Genomic DNA, 24782 nt, shown 5'->3' on the forward strand with positions numbered 1-24782 from the left:
TCAGCATCTCTATAATTGATAACCTGTAAGTAGCTAGTCCTGTTACACACTACCTATGAGAACAAAATGGATTATTAAAGTAAGTCTGACACACTAAGTTTGGCCAGTGCATTTCTCAGATTTTCAAAAAGGTTCGTGTGAAGAGTTAAAGCACATGTTACTTTGAATCAAGAAGTGCCCGGACTACTGAAGTGAGGAGTTATGCATATTTGCCCTTTAAATGAAAGGGCTACAATCTAAATCTGAGGTATCACAGAACAATAATTCTATCAAGAATTCCATATTGAAGGTCTTTGTTCAACTTTACTTTTAGCCTATTTCTACTGGTATTCAGCAAGAACACTGGCAATAACATTGAGATATTGCTTGTAGTCCCTCCCCACCAAGCTTAAAAAAAGTATTAGCTAGGTTTAAAGTAACAGTCCTCTAAAATATGCCAACTTGATCTTGAAAGTTCAGGAAAAATATTTCACAAAACCTCATGACAGTATTAGCCTTTTCAATCTTACAGTCATATCTCAGAAAAAGCAAAAGCTTATCTAAGAGCTCAAATACTTGAGTTTGCTGTAGGGCTGTCACTGGTATAAGGAAAAAATAAAGACTCAGCATGTTAAATCATAAGCCAAATTTACCATATTAAGGGAGGAAGAAACCTGAAGTTGTATGTAATTCAATCTCAGAAAAAAAGTCAAAACTTCTTACCTTTAGAGGTCGGATAGCTTCACAGAACTTTGTCCACCAACTTTTCTCAATAAATTCCAGATGTCTCTCTCTCCTTCGAAGTGTCCTTAGTCTCTCTTCAAGTTGTTGTACAGCCCGTCTATCCCTTGATGATAGAGGCCGGCCATCTCTGCACTAATGATCAAAATTTAATGCATGAGATTACRGCAACAGAATAGAAACATTAGATTTACCATCTGGTTTAGCAAGTTAGAACAGCTCTARAAGTCTGTTGTATAACAATTCACACTTTATATGCAACAAAAGGACAAGGTACAAAAGTCAAGTTAAAAATTGCAACAGGGGAAATTCTTAGTAGAGGGTAAAGAAGTTCCCAAAGAGGGTGGTCAAAAAATTAGGCTAGTGAGAGGAGTCTCCACAGTAGGACATTTAAARTGCCCAGATGCAAGCTGAACATGCTGATCCAATTTGAAAAGGGGGGCCTTGCTTTACATAAGAGATAGACCTGATGATCTCCAGAGGCCCGTTCCAACCAGAATTCCCCAACTAAGCCAGTATGTTTAGCTTGGTATCTGTTTTCCTTCCAGCACTCTACTACTTTCAGACACTTCACAACATTTGATTTACCAGAACAAGACATCTTACTGATCTGAAAAAACAGCCTTAGAAATCCAAACAAAAGGCACCATGGTACCAAGAATCAGCTGAGTGTACCAGATAAGAATCAAGGCTGATTATCATGTTTAAGACTATATCTCACTTCTGAGCCTCAGCACTGAGCAGGCTCTGTTGCAGTCCTTTGTAAAGCAAACATGTTCCTTAACTCCATTGCACACATAAGTAAAGTTAATGAAAGACGGGTCAGGTAACTGACCCAAGCATTTCTAACATACTGATGCTACTGTATAACTAATCCTTAGGTGAGAAAGGTTCTTTTAGTATATCCACCACTACTCACTTTAAAACCTGAGATTTTCATTCTCTAGTCATTGTTTTCTTATTTTGAAAGCCTTCTTACAATTAGTGCAGCAATGCATATCTCAGTGAAGTTGTTAAAACAAGTCCATTGCTTTAGATGAAACTTCTCAGAGTTGCTAGAYTAGTAAGATCACATTCTAGATGTATGTAACAACTTGATCACCACGTAGTTTTAAGAATAGGAACGTATCTTCCACATTTCCTGTTTAGCACTTGAAAATGACTTAATCCCACAGACCAGGCTCCCACTCGCTTTCAATTATGTTCAAGACTAACAAAACAATGCTATCAGSTAGACTAGCAATGGAAGACCAGACTACATACTGAATCTTTGTATTAGACTAACTGGCATAYAAATGTAATTCTGCAGGCTTTCATTAAGGTAAATTCAACACTTTCACCTTCATGTTTTCATGTAAATGTAGTTGTGAATTAYGGTTTTAATTGAACACTGAGGCAGTGTTCTGACCATAATTCATAAACTAAGGAAAACTGGTTTGTACAAGTGGTCACATTAAAATACWTATTTAACTTCAAACTTTGTAGTTTTTGATCCTACTGTTACAAGTTAAGTTTAACAGGACAAGTTGCTTGCAAGCTCAGAACACAACATAATATAGAAAGTTTTCTGGAACTTTTCTGCAACAAGTATTACTATTTTTCAGGCAGTGCTCATTTTTCTAATATTGCTGGTTTCAGCAATAGAGATATCTGCCACAGTCATACCCTACACAAAACCAAAGCTTTTGAATTTAAAACCAAGCATACTACTTTAGGTTTCATAACCCAACAGGATTTTTTATAACATTGAAGGTACTTGATTACTTTCACATGGTAGCAGTACCAAGACAATCAGACTGCTGTAACTGGCTCAGCACTGCTGGAGTTCTGCTGTCACTGCTGGGCACAGAACTGCATGCCTGGACTGCCAGGATGAAAACAAACACACTTGGTAGTCTGTACATCCTCTGCCCCTCAGGGCTTTGAAAACACTAGTCAAACCATTATTAGTGTGTTGGAAAGCAGTGTTGGGAAGTCTTCCCTACCATCCTATAAATGCAGGAGAAATCTCAACTCCGTTCACCATGAACTGTCAGGTTGTGGAATCATCCTGCTTATTTTACATAAAGCATTTCAGCGAGCTGAGAAGCACTCATGATTTACATCAAATGGTGTTGTGTTAACATCCTAAGGCTATTTAGGATTCAGAACTGAAATTTATACATATTTCACACAAAAATGATTCTTAATAGTAAGGCATATTTTATGAGAAGCAAGAATATTTGGGACAGTTATTCAAAACAGGAGAAATTGTATGAAGATTTAAATTAACTCACAGAAGCTCCATGCAGCAAATGCCCAGTGCTGATAAGGTAAATAAGTATTACCAAACTAGGTGCCATATCTGGTAGCAGATATTCCTAAAGTGAAGCTTGTATTTCTGATCTCTACAACAAAACAGCTCTTCAAGGAGGACCCCAGCTTAGCAAGCTTAACCTATCAACTGGAGACCAGCACTGTCTTTAGCTAGAATATAGTACAAAGAACTGTTGCTGGAGGACTGACTGATAAAAAAACTGACCTGTACTACACAGGTTATTGCATCCCCCCCCGCCCTATCCCCCCAATAATTAAAGTCAAAATTGCAACCTAACCACTTCCAACTTGTCCTTTCCATTTGTCTGGAACAAAAACTCACTGCTATATGACCATAAACTGGTAGGCCAAGCAAGAAAACAAACATCCATTAAGTGAGCAGTAATCAACAAACCTTTGATTTAATCCTTAATATGTGGTGTTCCACTTCTTCAATATCTTCAGTGTTCTCCAAACGTTCATAYGTCGCACTGGTAGTTCCCTTAATCAAGTTCAGAGGCAAAGCTGACATACCATAAGCCTAAAACAAGACAATATATACACAAATCTTTTGCTACATGTTTTCATTTGATAAGCCTACTATGTTGCAGCTATAAACTATCTCAGTTATCTTCCCCTTTCACAGGGATTAAAACAAAGAAGCAATTCTACCAATCTTTCTATGAGCAGAACAGCTCAAAAACATGCCATGTTGATTCCAGTGTCCCACATTGTTCCCACAGTACTTAATCTTCTCAGGATTACTGAAACTRTGTGTTAAGACTTCCCAACTGCATACCTAATTGAGGTTTTTCAAGGCTGTCTGATTTTCAAGTCATTTACCTTCCCAAAACCTTAACTTCCCAGCTTTAGACAGTAATAAAGATGCTGCGTAGTAAAGGAACAAGATATGAGTTTAAACAGACAAGTAGTTTTAGAAGTTAAATACATACACAATTTTTGTAGGCCAGAGCACTCAGCTTTGACTAAAATGAAATTACCAAGACAGTACAAAAACCTGGTTTACAAGAAAATTCCTGCAGTTAAAAAAAACCACAGACTAGACAACACCTAAAATCAGTTAAGTTCAAAAGCTATTTAGYTGATGGATAAATAGGTATCTCTGACATTTACTACTTGTTATAAGTCCTATATCRTTCAAAGTCTCTTCCAGTTTCTGTATAGCACTATGCACACATTTTTCTAATGTAGAGCCTGTAAGCTCTTTTCCACTGACAGGAAAACATAAGCACAGCAGGTAAGGTAAACAGTCACTGTACTTCCTGCCCTCAACTCCATGAAGCTTATAGATCAAAGCCAAGATCAGAAGCTTCTCCAAACAGTTTAGAGACACTAGCCATAGGCTTTGTTTTATTGCAGGGTGGGAGGTTGCCTGGGGACATTGTCAGGGCTTTTTAAACATGCAATCTAGATTAGTAAATTGCATGTGTTATAGTTCTTTGTATCTGAACCTCATCTAATTTCAGAATTGGACAATTTTAGATACAAGGGATATTCCCTCATTTGGGCATAGCTTTACAATTCACCAAGGACAACATTCAAGATTAGTGCTAGTACACAGTAGATGTCCCCATACCAAAGTAGCTTTCTGTAAGGAAAACTCACCTGACCTGCTTGAAAACCTACTCCAACATATTAAACTTCCAGGCATTGTACTGTGAGCAAAGAGGCTATCTGGTTTGGTGTACTTCTCAACCTGCCACATATCCTGTTACCAAGCCCCTCTGACCATTAGAGACCTTATTTACTGGTATTGTAGCTCATGAAATGACTGTTAAATAGTAATTTTTCCACTGTGCCCAAAAGCTCACTCTACAAGTAACAGTATTCCTTGATTGCGTGATATTCCAAGGATTTGACAGAACAAACATTTAGTAGTCGAGCTGGTATTGTTCACTTGCTGTGGAATTAGGTCTGTGTTCAGAATGACAACTACTATAAGATATTTGAACAGTGCCAGAGTTAATTATAACAAGCATACAGCACRCATCTAAATAGACTTTGAAGCCAAGGAAAGTGATATTTATGTAAATCAGTAAAATATATTCAGGAATAGGAGAAAAGTATTTTTCTTAAAACATTTCTTGAAGTGCATAGTAGTGAACACATTTATTTGCCTAGACCTTTAACAACTGGCAATATGTTAGCTATAAAGCATTAGTACCAGTTTTACTTAGATTCTTAAAGACCAAAGTTGACTTTTATTYGCTATCTGCTCAGCATCTCAGGACTTCAAAGTTGAGGTTTCCTCATTCCTCACCCATAAGTACAACTTAATACTTTTTTCAGTACCATTTACAGACCATTCCCAGTAAAGGTAAATGCCATTTTCTTCAGCTAAAAAAGGTAAGTAGTAATCTCAGTCCTTATGTTAGGACTTCATGCTGCAGAAAATATTCAAGAAAAGACATCTCTTGTCAGACACTAGTAAAGGTAAAAAGGAATTTCATGYTTTGGCACATTCTAGAATAAGTTATTCAACTGTAACTTAGTCATATAAGCACACAATCTCTACCAACAAGATTAGATGCTTTAGCTAAGAACTTAACTTTGGTTGAGCTTCACATAAATGGTATGGAAGTCCATATGAATGGTTCAGTTCTCCCACTAGAAGAATTTGTTCTCTCCTCCCTTGAAGGAGATCAAGGTGCTTTGCACTCTAAGAGAGTAGAGTGCTCTTCTCCAGGCTGACCAATTTCAGCCTTCCTTCATAGTCAAGTTCTTCAAACATTTAACCACTTTCATAACCCTCCACCCAACCCTCAGTTTTTCAGGATTTCCTTATATTGTAGGGCCAAAACTGGACACAGTATCCTAAGTGCCAAGTACAGTGGAATAGTCACCTCACTTGATGTGCTGGCTGTAGCCCTTCTTGATGCAGCCCAGGATAGTCTGCCCTTCAGCTACCAGGGTGTGCTGCTGGCTTATATTCAGCTTGCTGCCCACTATGACCTCCCAGTCCTTTTCAGCAGTTACTCCTCCAAACCCTGGTATGAACTGCTGCTTGGGGTAGTTCTGTCCCAAAAGGCAGCCTGAACATTTATTAAGCCTTATGCAAATCTTGTTGGCCCAATCTTCCCACATGTTAATGTCTCCGTATAGAGACTATTTTGTCTGATACAGCTATTTCTCCCAGTCAGATGTCATCCCAACCTTGAGGGTACACTCAATCCCATCATCCAGGGCACTTATGATGTGGTTAGTATTGGTCTGATATTGAGCCTAAGAACCAGCTCTGTACCAGCTACCAGTAGTATAACTCCAGAAATTATGTGACTATTAATACATCTAGCTTTATCACTAGAATGAAGTTCRCAATCCAAGCAAAAGCCTGCCTCCAGAGTCCAAAGCATTTCCAACCCAAGTATACTTTGTATATAGAAACAAATATAGTAATGATAGCACATGACCTATATAGACCTATATAATTTTACAAGCCTAAACTTAGCAGTTACATTTCAGCAGTAAGCAATGGCCTCCATTTGTTATTCAAACAGCAACTATCAGCTAGTAGTTTTTTTTTGGAAAGAGCTAAGCAATATTTAAAGTTTAAAACTCTAAGTTTCTGCAAAGCACATTGGAAATCTTCAGGTAAAATGCTRTGTTTTGTTTTCACAGAAATAAAATACATGCTTGAAGGTCAAACTCACTCCAGTGATAAAGGCAGCCTGARTAAGTCCTTTTCTTGACTACAAGGGATACTAATACTAAGTGATGTGAATATTTAAATAAGCTTCCAACCATATGCAGAAAAATAAGCCACACTGGCCCYTCAAGATATTAATGCATAGAATGAGGGACAAAGATGAGTCATTTCATGTAAAGTGTGTCACAAGCCTGCATAGAAGCTGCTATTAGTCCAGCCTAAAGGCTGAAACAGCACTTGAGGCTGATGCAGAAGCTGTTCTTCAAAGTTTTAATCCTCTTGGTTTGTGCAAGTGTTAAGCTATTCATGGGCTAGTATTTTAAGCATTTGCAACTCAAACAGCAAAGACAAAACAAGAAAACTGAGGYTAAATATTAAAGATAAAGAAACTAATCCCAAAGAGTTACTGATTCAAGATTCGATATATGAACACAAATAGATCAGAAATGGTTAAGATAAATTAAGACTTTAATTATGCACTTGAATCTAATACAACAAAATTAAGCCTTGACATGTATTTATACTACTGATACRTGTTTCCAGGACTTTAGCTAGTCTTTGTCTAGACAGGCTAGGTCCAATATATTTAGTGTGGTTTCTCTTATAACAAGAGACTATAGCATATACATGTCTGTGGTATTTCCYCATAGGTTCTTGAGAATTAACTGAACAAGTATTAATCACTAACTACACAGGCAGGTTTCTGACAGTACACTTTAAGATGCAGTGTGCTGTTGCTGCTGTTATTGAATACCAAACAACTTCAAAATYCATCTTTCAGAATAGGGGAAAAAAGCAAAAACCCTGAATTTGTAGTTTAACTTTYTTCTTCCCCTACACATGGTCCACAGATGAGTTTTGCCTCTGCAAAGGACTGGAAAGCCAAATTAAGAGCTTACCAMCTTGTAAGTAAAATTAAGAGGCATAATTCTATAACTGTCTCATTTGATTTGCCCATTCACTCATAGGTTATACACATAATTTCTCTGGATGGATGCAGCTATTTCTTATTTACCCTTCAGATTTCTTGAAGTCAGTAGGCTTTTATTCTAAAGAGACAGGAGAAAGCTAGAGTAAACAATACAAGATAATTGAACCCAGCCCATTCTAGCACAGAAAAAGCTCCTAATACTTTATTTGCTATTCACAGAAGTAGCAGCTAGTTACCAGACAAGAGTTTGCACAGAAATCTGACACCAGCAAGCCAGGAGCCTGTAAGTCAAATGCAAACAGCAAAGATAAGTTCAATACCATTTACGCAGTATCAATAGAAATTCAGGAACAGCAAGAAGCTTCCTCYAGCTATTCTCAATACTATAACACAACTCCACACAGTCTATACTCCAGGCAGATAACACCAAACACCTCTTTARCAGTTATATATTAGCATTACTTCTGGTTTGCATAATCTTTAGTCACATGTTTCTTCCCATGCTCTGATATATCAGTAGATCTAGCTAATTTTAACTATGGAATATGACAATAAAGACTTGAAAGGAACATTCAAAGCATCTCTTGCAGACTCAGCAATCTTACAGCACACCATAGAGTTGCTTTATCAGTGGGCTATAAGAAATCAGCAATAACCTTATTAGATACACCACATGTTAAGTCACTGTCATAAGCACAAGACTGACAAGAGACATCAATGAAGTGGAGATGAGAAACTGTAGAGTTGCATTTTACAGAAGCAGCAGCAAGTATTACAAACTTGAGTATTAAAATTACAAAGTTTCTATTGAGAATCATAACCACTAGTCCACTGCTCTTTAAGACAGTGCAAGCTAGCACAATATTCCGTAGGAAAAGGGTACACTGAGGTGGGAGCATCTAACAAGCAGACAGATCAGCCATAAGCACACAAAAAAGTTAAGTGAGATGAGTAATACAGCAGACACCTTTAGAAAAAACACCTATAGTTAATGAGCCAGTTTTTGAACACCTACTACAAAAAGCCTCCAGCCATCAAGGTATCAGTTTAGTTTGAAGACTTAGAATATGAAATGTAATTAGCTATGTTCAATTAATATTACCTAATGAATAATAGTGGCACAAACAGGACAAACTCTTCTTGTTGCAGGCAAAATAGATTTTAAAATTGTTTCTGATCTTAGCACAATCAGTGCCATAATGGGRTACTTTACCAGCTTTAAGACACTGAAAATTAAACTTATGACTTCAAAAAGTACTGCCTGTGTAGCAGAAAGATTCCCTGYCACTTATTTACAGGCCCATGTATTAAACAGATGTGGCTTTTAGATGCTACTGCCAAATATGTTTTAAAGCATACATATCTTGTGCAAAACATTTGTCAAACTTCCGCACATTCATTTGTTGCATAGCACTGCCCTCTAGTGRAGTTACATAAAACAGCCAATGAAAAAAGGGAGTCTTACTAAATTACTGTATACAATACTCAACACAATTGCAAAAAAAAATTCTTGTTCTCTTACAAGTTGTTTCAAGACTTCTACTGAAGGTACAACCAAATGTTAGAATTCCACATCTTTAAATTTAAGGTTAGGCTTTTTTAAAATTGAATAGATACAACCAAAACCTTACAAAGTAATTTAAAAAACAAGTCAAAACAAGTTTATTTCTGTTTAAATATGAAGTTTTCTGAAAAGTCTATTGCAAGGATATTCTGCTCTAGAAGATGTTTTCTAGAATCACTGCATAAAAAGCTTTATGTATTAAGTCAGTCACATTATAATGTTTCCCCTCCCATACCATCCACTAGAGCAACTGATACAGTTTAAATGACTATACTGAGCAATATTTCATACAGAAACAGAGCCCCTTTTTSGTGTCAGTTTAGAGCAAATGAGTATCCAGTTATACTAGCTGAAGTCCAGTGTACTTTTATAATACATGGACCAACATCGACTCGGTAGCACTGTCTGTAAAAAGCCAGGACTGCAGCTTTTTCCTTGATATTGTACCTTTTCTACAGACCATGACTGCAGAGTTTTGAGAASTGATTTGACACTTCAAATAAGCACCTGCTACAGAAAAGCAGACTGAAAGCTATCTCCACTTCTGGCCATTTTCACATACTATCATTCTAAAGATAGAATGGGAATGTAAGAAACTTATTTCCAGAATATTATACATAGCAATAAGTTGCAGTTGTTCACACAACCTCCCCAAACTGTCAAAAGAAAAGCATCTGAAAGGTATCTAAAGATGGCAGACCATCTCACTGATTGTTTCTGTAAAACTTAATTCCATACAACTGGAATATAGCAACTATTCATTATATTAATTGGTAGAACTTCAGTTCYTTCTTGACAAGTTTTTGAATTCAATCTTCAGCTGCTACAAGAACAACTTTAAAAATGGTRGAAAACCCAAAGCACAAAATGGATTGACTTTACCGAACATGTCAGTTCAGTTCCGCATTTCTGTGTTATCTACTCTATAGAACAYGAATACTGCATTGAATACCTGTTTACCCATTTCTGCAGCTCATCACTTCATTTATCTTTAAAAAGATCTTTAACTCCACCTTATAGAGTCAGAGAAGCATTTTAAGAGACTAGTAAGTGAACAAAAAAATACAGTTGAGGTTTAAGATGCAGAAACCAAAACTACAGCATTTGAAGACAGTAGCCTCTGCTGCACATACAGCTGTACATAGCTGCAGTCTGCTGTAGTGCAGGCTTTGCACTTAAAAACATTGCTCACCTACCTGTAAAAGTTGTCGACTCAGTTATAGTACTAAAACTAGCAAGTGAGCATGAYGATAGCCATCTTCTCATAATTCCATCTCTTTTCCTGGCTTAGCTACTAAAAAGGGTAATATATCTTCCAACTAATCTCTAAAATCTCAAAGTACAAAACTCTTTGAGCCAGCAGTTTGATCCCTGCAGAGCTCTGAAAGTGTAGTAGAAATCAGACTGTTAATACACACAACACTTGCCTCTCCATGAGGCAGGAAATAACCAAAATACTGAAAACRCTTAAACACAAAAATGCAGTTACTTAAGAAATAACATTAAGCAAGCGATAGTGACCTTGAATGCTACTAACTTGTAGCTTTTAAATGTTTGAGGCCTATTCACRAAAAAATTGGTAGTAAACTAGAGCTTTAAGGTTAGATTACAAGAAACTTTAAGGCTTTTTTCCTTTTAGTAAGTCAACCTAAAAAAGTTATACTCTGGACAAAGATTAGACATGAAAAGGTCATTGAGTTTGTCTGTAGAAAAACTCAACTTTCTAATGTTTCTCTCTATCCTGAAAGACGACAACTATTTATGAAGCTATAGTAGTTTCATAAGAAATCAAACAACACTTATTAAATGTTTTGAGAAAAATTAAAGATAATTATAGTCATCCTTCCATGACATGCTAAGTGAGATGTAGAAGATCACTCAAAAATTAATCTGCCTAMCATTGCACAAAGTAATATGACTCTGCCTTGAATTCAAATAGCAATCTGGAGCTGACAACTACTGTATTAATACCTAAGGCAATGTAAAGCTGTTTCAATGCAAAACACATTAATGAAAGAATAGAAGCTGTTTCACAGATGTAGTTTGCATCAAAAATCACTACAGACTTAATTCATCATTTTACTGTTATACTCCATTTATAGACATGGAAAGCTGTCAGTATAAATCAAGGTCATAAATTTGCAGAGCCCCCTGAGGATCACTTGTTCACATTACATTTAAAATTGTTTTGTAGGAAATGTGTTGTAGTTTGGCATTATACAACAAAAATACTTTAATACCACAAAATTTAAAGAAATCAGCAACYACTCTTTCCAGATTATATTGAAAATTGAATAATTCTGTTTGAACTTGTTTCTTGATGCATTCAATAGCTGAATATACTTGAAAAGTGGTATCTAAATTTGTCCATATTAATGGCAAGAACACATCATGTGAAAGAGCTGCAACAGGCTTCAACTACATTTTATTAAAACTTTGTTCTCCTTCAGAAAGGAATTTAAATATACACACCTTTCCTAGTTGCATCTTCCTCCCTTTCCCAGAGTCTACAAATATTGATGCAGGAAAGGAATACTTAACAGTATTCAGCAAGCAAGTGCACCAGAGTCTGAATTTTAGCATTATAGCCTAGAAGACTAAATTGATCCTCACTTATCAGCACAAAGTTAATCACAAGAAAGTACAGCTTCTGTAAACATACTTGAGAATGCTTCACATCCTTTCATGTAAGCATGCAAGTTTTTTAAACATGAACTTGTTTGTACAAGGAATAAAGCGRTTAGTATTGTTTAGATTACAAGTATTAAATGCTTTGAGTCACTCCCCTCARCTTCAAGTTTTCACAGCACTTAGTGTACCATCTTCTGGCACTGAAGAAAGGAAAAATAAGTCACATGCATGAGTCTTGCAAGAGCTTGTAGAACATGAYACTACCTACTTTTCTGAAGACACTATATAATGTTTTCAGAAAGTGTTGCTTGCTCCCAGAACTTTAGAAAACATTAAAGAAATACAAATAAGGTATAGTAGTAGCAGTATCCATCTAACCTGTAATTACTCCCTTTTCAGGCATATGTYCTGCTGGTAAACTATAGTCTCCTGCTTTACCACCCTTCCAGCTGAGAAGTTTCTTCTGTTCCTAAATCAAGTTAGCTTTTTTTTTTTAATACAAACCTACATTTTTGGAAATTTCCAAAAAGAGTATTCAGTTTTGTACACACTTCCTAATTAAATAAATATTTTAGAAAAGCTGCTCATTGCAATAGTCATAATGAAAACTAGAAATAAAGCTAAAAAGGACAAAGTTTACTAGCACAAGTAACATGTAAATTCTCTCAGATTACTTTGCCATAGACTTTTTAAATAAGTGAGAAGCTTGCCAACTACAAATCAGATACCTGCTTCAGCTTATCCTCATACAATATCTTCAAAGAATTAGTTTCATATTTTTCTGTGAAAAGCCAAGACTATAAAAAAAGGTTCAGACTTAAGAACAATACACATCCCACAGCCAGGTACTTTTCAGTAAGAATGGATAAATCTCATTCCAAGCAATCTCAGGAGAATCTACTGGATGAGTGCTTCATAGTAGCTTCTCTATTTTGATTTAATCTTTAATTCTAATATTAGCCATCTGCAACCAGTGCAGCCAAAGGCACAGCACTGTTGTACACTTTTCACAATCTGTGTTAAAGGGAAGGCAGGCCTTCAATGTAGAAACAGTCTTAGCATAACTATTGCCACTACAACTTTCATTGAATGTCCTGTGACAAAGTAGGCAAAGAGATATACCAGAATTCTACATAGCATAGAGACTGATGTTACACATGCCACTTAATTTTTTTGGTCAATATTCCAATTATAGAAAGAAGCTCTGTTTCAGTGCTATACTTAAATTTGTATTGTATCATCAAAATTGTCAGACTGAAGTGTATAGTCTTGCATTTTAGATGCTTACAAGCAGCTAAAACATACATGGGTAGTAGTATGCAAGTTTTAAATCACAGAARACATTGCCATTCTCCCAGCTAATGAGTTTATTCTTAATTATAGTTTCATGAGTGCTAAAAAGCATCTGCTCTGCAATATAGTTGAACAAGAGATTTTTCCATGATTAAGAGAAACCTRAAAGTTGACACAGTGAAGTGAAGGTATAAATCTTTTTGGTCAGGACATCATTTCAACATCAAAATAGCCCAGATGACCTAGTTGCCCACATTAAAAGGCAGAAGTAGTAAGACTTATAATACCATTTATTTCAAGATTAAGCCCATGGTCAATGAAGCTGATAGCAATTCTGCTCATCTTGGACACTTACTAGCTGTCTGCTGAATTGCTCTTGATTCTTTGGAGACTGATTTGACTTGTCAAAGTTCAGACACAATATTTAGAAATCTGTACTCTATCCAACAATCCTGCTGTCACTTATGCCAGCAGAAAGTCACTATTACAAATAAAATTGTTAAATCTGTTACCAAATTCAAACTTGTTCCTTGCAGTCAAAAAGTATTACCACCAGATACTCATTACCCTCTTACCCAGCTATGATTAAAGTCTTCCTTCTTCCTCCCCTTATTCTAGAATATTTTTCCTACTTCCTCTTTGCCTGACAGCCTACTCCAAAACATCTCCTCAACCACCAATGGTTTAAAGGATCTTTTACTGTATGAAACACTGTTACAGAGCCACTTACAATGCACTAACAAAGCTATGTGGGAACAGCTCCACTATTTYAGAGGTAGACTACAACAACAAAAAAAAAACACTTAGCAAGGACATGTAAATACTAACTCGTATCAAGAACACTGACTTCTTAAAAGTGCTAAAGCRTTGTGTGAAGTTAACTGTTAGACTTTAAAACTTCTTGCATTACAATTTTTTTAAACTTTGATAGAGACAACTTATCAACCTGCTTAAAATGCTACATGTATTACAGTGACCAAAAGGAGGAATAGATGGAAAAGCAAGTGACTACACAATATCCAATGTCAAACAAACCATCTGAAGTCCTAGATCTGTAGAAGAATTAGACAGAATGGGCCATCATATGAAGAYGAGTTGCAAGCAGTAAGAGTGACAGCCAAGAGGGTTAAAATAATTGTTTTCCCTTGCATACTAAAACAAGAATCAAGCAGTTGAACTAGTCTTACCCATACGATTCACAATCAGCTACAGAATGTACATCATACTTCTGAAGCCTCCTGAGCCACAGTAATARCTTGTTTAAAGCCCAAGGGATATTGTCAAACTGTTTCAAATTCAGTTTGCTTTAATTTTACTGCTCCATTCATTTTTAAATTGTTGAACATGTTGCAGACTCTTTATACCCCAAACTGAATCTTGACATAAAAATATTCACCTTAAGTCAAATCCTAGAATTACAGAACTGAATCAGTGACATCTGTTAAGGCATTGCCATTTTCATTGAAATAACAGAACTCCCCCCCCCACACACACAAAACAGAACAATTCTTATGATTAAGAATATTTTGCCTATTTCATTGCATATCAAGTTACTCTGCCAGACTGTTTTGATTCAAAAGTTCTGTAAGGATATCTAGTTACACCATAATTTAACACAAAAAAGCAATACTTGGTTCTCCTTTGCTGAATTGAGAGATCTAGAGAGGAAAGAGCCAGTGAATGTCTTCCAAGTTATGACAAATAGTGTGGCCTTTCTCACAGGAAGACATTGAAACTGAGAATCTAACTGTGCTTAAGTACTGAAGCAGTAGTTCTTTAACTTGCAGTTAAAAAGCTATTCCTTACATTCTATGAGCTTAGTATTGTAAAACATGAAAGTTTATAATATGAAGCTACTTAATATAAGGACAGTCTTCTATACAATTGTGGTCTGATAACCAYAAGCACCAGTAACAGAGTTGAAATATATGCATAGTAACTTACTGTGTAAGTGATRGCTGCCAACATTCCAATCACAGTCAAGGAACTAATGGAAAATGAAAGAGCAGTCAAGCCATCTGCAAAATAAAAGCAAGGCCTGTTRAAAATGCTCACTGTACAGGTACAATAACACTCCTCTCTGTATTACTTTCCTGGAGATATTTAAGGATTAAATTCATTAGGCTTATGGAAAAAGTCTGGAGCTGCAATTACATCAAATGCTAAGACAATTTAAATAAAGCTTGTACTCCACAGCATGTATAGAGGCTACATAGCCTATCAGGAATTTTCCTCAAGTAGTCCAAGTACCAAAGTACATTTTGCATCATTACTAAGCAACTCTAATATCATCTACCATCAGCAATGGCAGCCAACCTCTGATCCCTCCTTACCAGCAGCAGAATTCCTTCTCAACTTCCAAGTGAGCAAACACAGGGATTTTAAGAACTGATTAAAAAGCTATGAACTCACCTTACAGAAGAAAGGGCAATCTGCTCATCTAGCTCCCTGAACTGATTCACCATGTTCTCTTGAACCAGCTCCAGTATTCACTAGTGGCAGGGAAAAGGGAAACAAGACTGGATTTCCCATACCAACTGAYCACTGCCACTGCCCAGAAGCAAGTGAACAGACATGTTCTCTCAGACAGGAGTTTAATAGTGTGACATAACAAGACTGTAGAGGAGCTTACTGTAAGGATTCARCTTGCTACAGAAAAATGGAATCATTCTAGAGTGACAAAATTCCCAGTAAGAAAACCAATGCTCACAACACACTAACTACCTAATCACACTTCTGTTGATACCACAGAAAAGTCTAAGATTATTCTACTGGGACTAAGCAGCCCATGGAATTTTGGAGAGAAAAATACAAGTGCTACAGCWGTAGGAGAAAGCCTATAAGGCTAGCATATATTAGAGTTAATGACACATATGTCTGAGCAACCATACCAACTGAGAGGAAGAACTCATCTAACATTGCTTTCTCCAAAGCAGTAGCAGATCCTCCTCCAGAGTAAGGAACAGGACAGAAGTCTCTATGCTAGAAGTTYGCAGGTGCTGCCTTCAGACAAGTGATCAGATAGCTCTTGATGAGCCTAGCTCCCACAAGTGTCTACTACCCCTTCAGGGATTGCTTCTGACTGCCACAGGATTCTGATGATAGCTTCCACAATTCAAGCACGTATTGCAGAAAGTACATTTTTTCATTTATAACAAAGTGGATTAAGCAAGCATGGACCTCAAAACCCTACAGGCTACAAACCATGGGCCTCAGCTCRAATCTGATCACGTATCCAAGCAGAAACTAGGAAAAGTGCTAGGTTAGGTCAAGAGACTGAAGAATTGTTTCTAAAGTGATAGCAAGGTTGCATATGATTGTAAAACTAAGTAGAGAAACCTGTTAAACTCACCCATGAAGGCACACTCCTTGAATCCACCTGCAGTTTCATGCAAYAGCCCTGTCTAAACCTGCCTTGCAGGAAACAGCTCAGCAAGTCTCCTTGAACTTTTTATTGGCTTAACAGTAACACATTAACAGTAATTATAGAAGCAACTTCAAGAAATCAGTTTCATGTTTATATCCATTCATAGTAACTAAACTGAGCCACTGTTTGATATTCTCTCTCACATCCTCCCCTCCTGGTTCAAGGATTGAGCCCAATGGCTTCTCCTACTCACACCAGAATTGTTAACAAGTGCTCTTTTTTTTTTTTCAAACTGATCATGACATCAAGCATTCACATCATTAAGATAATGAAGTGCCTCAAAATGATACCTGTTTTGAAAAGCAAATAGGTAGATCTACTTACTTCTAGTATTAAACAGAAACAAAAGGTAAGTGGACAATTTTTTTAACCTGTCAAACTAAAAGTGAATACAGTACCACCATAAGAGTTAAACTTGATTTTAAACTGAAGTTACTTTTTGTCTAAAAGTTGGCATCTGTTGTACTGGCAAAAATAAGGATAGCTAAAGTGAGCACTAAACTGCCTRCTCAATTATTGCATAGGCATATAAATTAGTGCTAGAACAGCAGCATCTTCTCTGACATCAGATACATGCTCCACAGTAAGCACTGTTAAGTGTTTACAACAACAGCAAGGCTCAGGATCCTTTCCTTTTCCCTCTTTTCTTCTGATACTGGGAAATGAAGATCTCAATTTTCAAGCAACAGCTTCCATYTAATAATTTTCATATCACAAGATATTCACTGTATTGAACTTCACTAGTTTTAAGGTACTCAAATAACACTGGAAAGCTGTGGTAAATGAAGGCTCCATGGAAGCAAGTATGAACCTACCTGCCTGCCTCCCACCCTGTCTCTTCATTGCAAGTATCAAAGACAGCTTTGTCATCGTTACTGTCAAATTTGGASTGGTTACGTCTACCTAAAGAACAATGTCTCTTTTCTGAGCTTTAAAGAAATTTTGGTCTGAATAAAAGGAAAATAAGATTATTTCAAGTAAGCATAAGCAAGCAATTAAGAAACAATTACAGAAGTTAACTACTTATCAGAAAGTTCTCATTTGTAATCAGTGGCAAGCATGCCCAAATAAATCAGTAATGCATGCAAAGCTCACAAATCTCAAACTTACGACTACTTCCAAATTCTTCAAACAGCAACTTTACTTTTTCCCACTCTGTGGAATTCTTCTTGTTGGGAATATCCAAAGGGACAAAAGCACTGTAACAAAAAAATAAGATCTCATTTACCCTGATTAGTCAAATGTAATATAAATTTTACTTCCATGGGAATCCATTTATTCCTGAAGAAAAAAAATCACATGAGGTTGTTTAAAAAAAATTCTAAAGGTAGTGTTCCCTTCACTAGGCATTCCCCCTCACATGCTGTACCTGTGCACAATCAGGACTGTGTTCAATGAATAAATGGTTTTGTTTACTGGTCTTTACAGAGGTAAAGATCCTGTATTCAAGCATCATTAAGTAAGGTATTATTCTGATTTACTAACCTCGTTAATTCATGGGCAGAGAACAAAAAGCACCAAGACCAAAAGGCACTTAAAAATTAGGTCACAAATTCACACTTCTGGAAGCTATAATAAAATAACTCAAGATATCCACACCAAGTATTCAATTAAAGTTTAAAGAAACATTTTCATAATCCATAATTACAATTTTAGTGATGAAAATCTTCTGAATTCAGTTTCTTGTTTAGTAGTTTTGAGAACATTGAACTATAAGATGGAAATCTTCAATAAATATGTGACCTTCCAGTGAGCAGGGATTTAAAAGAGTGCTTTGAGAAAAGTATAACAGCCTCCTAGCTGAAGACTTCCTATCATCARTCTCCCCATCTAAAGTCCAATATATTAAGATCATTTAACTCATCAGAACCTCAGACAAAAATTTATATTGGAACAGCCAGAAAACAGATACCTCCATACCAAAAGTGAAACCATACTTTCAGGACAAAAGAAAGCCTACAACCTCCCAGGAAGCAAGACATGGAAGGGCACAAAGGGAAACTTTAGACTGTAAGAACTAGAACTACAAGTCAGAACAATCACAAGTCTGACTTTTGCAAGAAAAGGTACAGAGGAGATTCCAATTCCTGCCTCATATCCCAGTAGAACATGCATCTTCCATCCAAGCATGCATTAAATTTCCAGTAGAGAACATAAGCATGCATTTCAGAGGTTAGTGCAAGACAGAATAAGTRTATACATTCTGTAAGTTTTACCATGGCAAGAATAAGACTGTTGCCCTGCAAGCAGAGTTAAGAGATTYTGTTCTTAAAACATCAACTTAAGTGTTTGTTTTTAGCTTCTTGACAATACAAGAGGTAAATTAAGACCAGTCTTGACTGAAATTGATACATGTTTGCTGATTTTAACAAATGTTTCATTCTTATAATTGCCCTTCTCTATTCTTAGAGTAGAATAGCATTCAGACAAGATCAGTTGCTAAAAATTAGGCAAAACTGTCTACCTACAACAGCAAATAAAAAAATGAGTTTACATTTTTCACAAGAGCAAAATAGACACTGGCAAGCTAAATTCAAGTCCTTCTGCTTTAAAATCAGTATGGGTTTACCATACTGTACAAATGAAGTGGAACAGCACCCCAGGATATTTGTAATTAGCTTTTATTTCAAGAACTACAGAGTAAAAGTATTCTTTGCTGAGACTACCTATAACCAACATCTCAAAGGACAATAAGCATGCTCTTCAATTAGCAACTAGCTATGTGGTGACTAAAGGAGATGAGCAGGAAACAGACTCAGATGGGCAAATTCCATGCACTCCTTAGTAATGAAGAACATACAAAAGAGTGAAATTCCTATGAGGATCTAAAGTAGTTCCAGGTCAATGCAGATGTGTATTTAAATTACTTTTCTACAGGAGGATTTAAAATAGTAGTCAGTAGTGTTCAAGCTTATCCCCAGCCCAAACACAACAGCTATCTGGTTTGCAAGTCAATCTCACTGTCATATGGTACAGCATTAAAAGGCTGTCAAACTAGTGGCTATAATTAACAGGTTTTGAATACTTTAAGTAGCAGGAATAAGAGCATAAAATAATTAGAAAAAAAGAACTAAGTGGTCCATCTTACTGGGAGAAGAACAAACATGCTCACAGCTATCAAGGTCTTCAGGCTGTGGTCAGTTGTATCACCTACTAGAAATACTGCAAAACAGTTTAAGCTGTACGTACACACATGCCTATGATGCAAGTCAATTAGACAAATATTGGATTTTAGCATCCATTTTATAGGTATTTAGCAACTYCATTGCTGTAGTCAAAACAGAATGAAAGCTTATGATTAAGCATAATTTAGAAACATTAAATATTAGTGTGCATGCATATTTAATGTTGTTCAACAGCATTTGTAATACTGGGTGGAGTTTCAGAATAAAACTACTTGTTGCAAAAGAAGTTATTTCCCCACTTGTTTAACACCTGCATCTCAAACACTAGCAAAACCCTGATCATAAGGTACTTTTACATTAAGTACAACAATTTASTATACTAAGGAGGTCCTTTCCAGAGCACTTCTATTTGGGTATCAAGTACAAATAACATCCATTCATATTCCAAAACATTGATTTGGGATGTTCACGAAGGCATTAGATTGCAGAAGCAGAGACATGGGGAATAAARTTTTATTATATCCCTGTTGCACTTTAACATGAAGACAGCTGTAAACGAATATTGTAGCCATATCCTTGAACGATGTTCACACTATACAAAACTGGAGAAGTTCAAAGCACAAGTACCTCCACAATTAAGAAAGCATATCATTTTAGCTCCCAATTAAACTCTTGATTTTCAGGTATCTAATACTCAGGATATTTAAAGCTGATTAGAGTTCAAGAGATTATGGTGTAATCATATTCATATTGAATCTACCTATTTCTACTCTTGCACAGAACAAATTTCTATTTGCTATATTCTCCTTAACATTCAATAAATCACTTACCCAATTAAGAGAAGAACTGCACAAATTGTGAGGAATCCCAGAGTGTATCTGAGTGCAGTTTTAACCTGCTGTATATTAAACAAAAAGTTAACAGAAACACAAGACAGGCATAGCCTTATTGCCATGGTTTTATATTTTGGCTATTATGGCTATAGTTAAGTGTAATTTTAATGCAARACTAAGAGTTGGAATTGATCTATGATTAAAATGATTTTTTAGATTTTGATTTAAAAARGTATCTTAATAGTATGCACCTGCAGTTTTCCCAAAAGTGCACTGGAATGCCATGCATATTAAAGAAAAGGCACCAGCTTTAGGTAAGTTATTGCTGCCTATTTTAAAAATATCAACCTCAGAGAAAGGAGGTACTTAGAAACAGTTTCCAACTCAGAATCAGCATAGCCTTCTTGCCCGCTACTCCAAAATCTGTTCAGGTGTTCCCAGAAATTTAAGACTTACATAAATTAGCTTCTGTGTATGAAACTAAGCTTAAAGTCATCTGTATGAGATCTACCAGCAAATTCTTAGGAATACTCAGTAATTAATATGTGAAGTTTCATTTCAAGTAAAATTGTGTTTAAAAGACTATATTAAACAGTGTTAGAAAAAGCTGAGTCATTATTCAGAAGGAATTGAAGAAATTGTAGTAATAAGCTTAGAAATGTTGCAACCACTGTAGTATTAGAATTACRCAATCTGTCATTTTTGCCATATTCAGTTATCTTTTTCACTACTTTGATATATTTGCCATAGCAAACTTACCAAGCACGTGTTGCCATCATCATCTTCCTTCTCCTCATAATAGAAATAGACAAAGGGAATCCACAGAAAGACRCAGAACAATATGATGGAGTACAAAGCTAGGAAGAAGAGTTTAATTAAGTGAAAGGATAAAGCTAAAAGCTCCTTACTTCCTAAGTTTAATATCATCAGAGTTAAGAACATCAAATTTTTCATTGTCAGTGCATTCCTTAAAGTACTCAAAGGAGTCAGTTAACTCAATCCTTTCTCCAAGTTCTTGCAATGCATCCATTTTATTATTGCAGCCAGGAATTTATTAAATTAAAAAAAGAAATCCTGATTTAGCAATAAGTCACATCAACAGGAGAACAGAAGTGTTTAGCCTAGCCTTTGGGCAACCTAAAGTCATAGACTTTTGAAATCTCTGAAAAACAGAGTAAAGCAAGGCATGATGAAGGATAAAGCCTTTCAAAGATTCCACTGAGCCTTCTTTAAGCCAAGACAGCTCCCWAGTAATCTGAGGCTAAATATTACCCATTTCCTTTTGTACAAGCTTCCAAGCACCAAACCAGAATGCTTCAGCTCATTGAAWGCTTACTTGGCAATACCAGCAGTTTCTGGAAAACACCAAGTAGCTATATTAAACTCTAAAGGAAAGATAAGTAATTCAAGTTTTAGAAGATGTCACTTCACTGTCCCTCTTCAAGAGGGAGAAAGAGGTAGCTTCTGATCTATATTCAGAATAGTCAAGCCACATTTAACCAAAARTATCTGTCTTCAAATTAGCGGAATAAGGGTTAAAGTGTTAGTTTAAGATAATGCTGCTAGCTTAAAGCAAGTATATCTAATGAATGACTAAAACTAAGACATAGTTCCTAAGATGTGGGATTGGCCAAGCAGAAGTGCAGTTAAAAAAAAAAGCATGCAGTGGGTTGATCTCATTACAGATCATTAAGGCATTTCACATAGTTCCTTTTCCAGAGGTGTACAGCTCAAACTAAAAGATGACACTGGCTACTACACTTGTGGAAGAATTTCAAATACATTTTTCAAGCTTTTACAAATACCAACTCCTTCTGTTCCTGCAAGTCTCTATACAAACTTGAGGAAAACCATCTTGTAACACTCAGCATAGAACACAAGAAGTAGAGTTGGACCAGTGATTTGTCAATTCCAGTATGTGCCTCCCAACAGTGGCAACAGGAGAGGACACACAGAGAAAGCACAGAAGCTTGGTTCTCTGCAGGGTCTRCCTTCAGGACTACCTGAACTACTAACTGGAACATTAGAAGATACAATCCTTTTTATTCCCTTTTCCTGAGGGAAAAAAAAAATCCATCTGAAGAAGGCAGATGACATTAAAAAACAAAGCTAGGAGCCAGTGATATCATTGCAGTACTCAAYATTCAGTATTCCTGAAAAGTCACAAGTGTATCTGGATATTGATGTTTATCACCTGATCTCATTTAGTCATTTGTTTCATCTGTGTAAAATCTTCACTTCTCTTCCTCATCCAAGAAACTGGACTGATTCAGGTTCTTTATAGCACTTGGCTTGGTCTTCAGCTAAGCTAGATCCCTAACACTGGAACTCAACCTGTAACATGTACCACAGGAATTATTTTTAGAATATAAAAAAMTCCCCCACCCTATGATACACATGCAACAGAAGCCCATGCTTAAGAGCTAAGTACAAGCAGTGCTAGGGTGCACTAGAACTGTAAACCATGCTTCCAGAGTTAAAGTTTAAACATAATTTTAGCTATGAGTTCAGACTGCATAAGCAGAGCTTAAATTATTTAATGTGATAACCTCTTTAATCATAAGCATTTGAGAACCAGAACTGCATCTTGATACTGTTCTACCCTGATAAGAAAATAAAAACTAGAATTCTGAATATTCAACTGACCACAGCAGACTGACAGATGCAGAAATGCCTTCTACAGTGAGCATTATGATAGTTACATCCGATCCAAGAAAAGGAAGAGTTCCATCTCCCTTTTACCTCCATTAACCTGCTACATAATCACTCTCCCTTAAATCAGCTCCACTGTTTACTAAATCTTGCTTTGAGTCAGCTTAACTTTCAACCCTGGCAGAAAGTGTATCCACAAATCTAGCAATATGCTTTTGCAGCAAAGGTAGTCAATATTGGCCAGGGCTGCATTAGGATGAGCATCACCAGCAGACTAGGGAAGGTAATTACTCCTTACTCAGCACTGGTAAGACCACATCTGGAATGCAGTGTCTAGTCCTGGGACCCCCATATGCCCTCCAGGCATAATGGAGCAAGCCTGGTAAAGAGCCATGAAGATGATTTAGGACTTAGAGCACTTGTCATATAAAGAGACAGAGCTGGGATTGTTTAGCCTGGAGAAGAGGTTCAGGGTGATCTGCTCAATTAATGTAACTGATGGGCAGCAAAGGGGGGCAAATACAGCTGAGTCGGCTCCTGTGGTACCCAGCAAAAAGACAAAAGCAAAAAAGGCACAAGAATACAGGAATTTGTTTAAACAGAAGCTTTTACTAAGGGTGGTCAGACACTGGAAAAGGTTGCCCAGAGAGACTCCCTAGCCTCTAGCCCTTGGAGATATTCAAAGCCTAGTAAGACACATTCCCACTCTAGTTAACCCAGCTGTAACTAGACTGATCTCTAGCTGAGGTTGGAAGGAGACCTCTATTCAGATTCAATTACAAAGTGAATTTCTACCAACTTAAATCTTTGGGTTAGCACAGCTCAATGATCCACCAAATGCCAACATTAGCTCAAGCAGGGGGAAGCACATTGCTAGAAGTGGAAATCCTTCTGTCATCAGTATCACACTTGCATACTAAAGCTTGGACTGTTTTAAGTGATGTATTGCAAAGATGCTTCCAGAACTAACTTAGGTAGTGTAAGTTAGCTCTATACTGTTTCTGCTCAGTTGTGGGCTCTGTAGAACTCTAGACAACTGTCCTTGGGGTTCTCCCATGGAGAGCAGGGAAATCCTCAGGTACACACCAGTACCTTCAGGCAGCTCACAAGCCTGGCAACTGTTTCCCTCCACCTAAACTGACAATCTGCTACAGCTGCAGTTTTCTGCACCATAGCCATGATTTGAGGCCACTCAACAGCCCTAACTTCTTCAAATTTATACTTCACTAGAAAAATTGAAGTTCTCAGCCAACACTGACACACCCCCTGCATCAAGGTGTATCAGCTGTTCATACTTTAAAGAACTTGAGAGAATTGATAGCAGTATACTACTAGCTAAGATCTGCAAACATGCAACAAGAAAGATACAGCATGAGACTCATTCCAGAATTTTCCATCCATCATAGATTTTCTACTAGCACTCAGTCCTCAGGTTTACCCTAAATGTTTTCTAGGATGAAGCTAGATTGCCTTTTAATGCATTTTAAGAGAATTTAGTACTACTTTTTTTACATGCAGTAAAAAATTCCAACATAAGCTTACTGCTGCAACAGCTCTGTTGCTTGCTCAGTTGAATACTGTTACCATGGTAACTTTACAGGATCATACACTGGATAAATTTCAAAGACAAATTTTCATGTCTTT

The 24782-nt window shown here is 36.6% G+C and overlaps 1 protein-coding gene across 3 annotated transcripts in view; it reads right to left on the bottom strand.

Moving 5' to 3' along the window:
- The window catches only part of LMBRD1 (LMBR1 domain containing 1), a 71643-nt gene that overhangs the window by 29997 nt on the left and 16864 nt on the right, over positions 1-24782 (bottom strand). For 2 of the 3 annotated variants that reach the window (XM_085316025.1, XM_085316024.1), the window contains exons 4-9: positions 21246-21343; positions 20484-20551; positions 17639-17727; positions 15046-15119; positions 3431-3556; positions 703-855 (exon numbers count right to left, since the gene is read on the bottom strand). In XM_085316025.1, coding sequence (XP_085172151.1) covers positions 703-855; positions 3431-3556; positions 15046-15119; positions 17639-17727; positions 20484-20551; positions 21246-21343 — 608 coding nt within the window. The remainder of the gene's footprint in view (positions 1-702; positions 856-3430; positions 3557-15045; positions 15120-17638; positions 17728-20483; positions 20552-21245; positions 21344-24782) is intronic. The other variant, XM_085316026.1, reaches the window with a different exon arrangement.

This window comes from Rhea americana, unplaced genomic scaffold (assembly GCF_003343005.1).
Source record: "Rhea americana isolate MKP2758 unplaced genomic scaffold, rheAme1 scaffold_45, whole genome shotgun sequence".
Lineage (NCBI taxonomy): Eukaryota > Metazoa > Chordata > Aves > Rheiformes > Rheidae > Rhea > Rhea americana.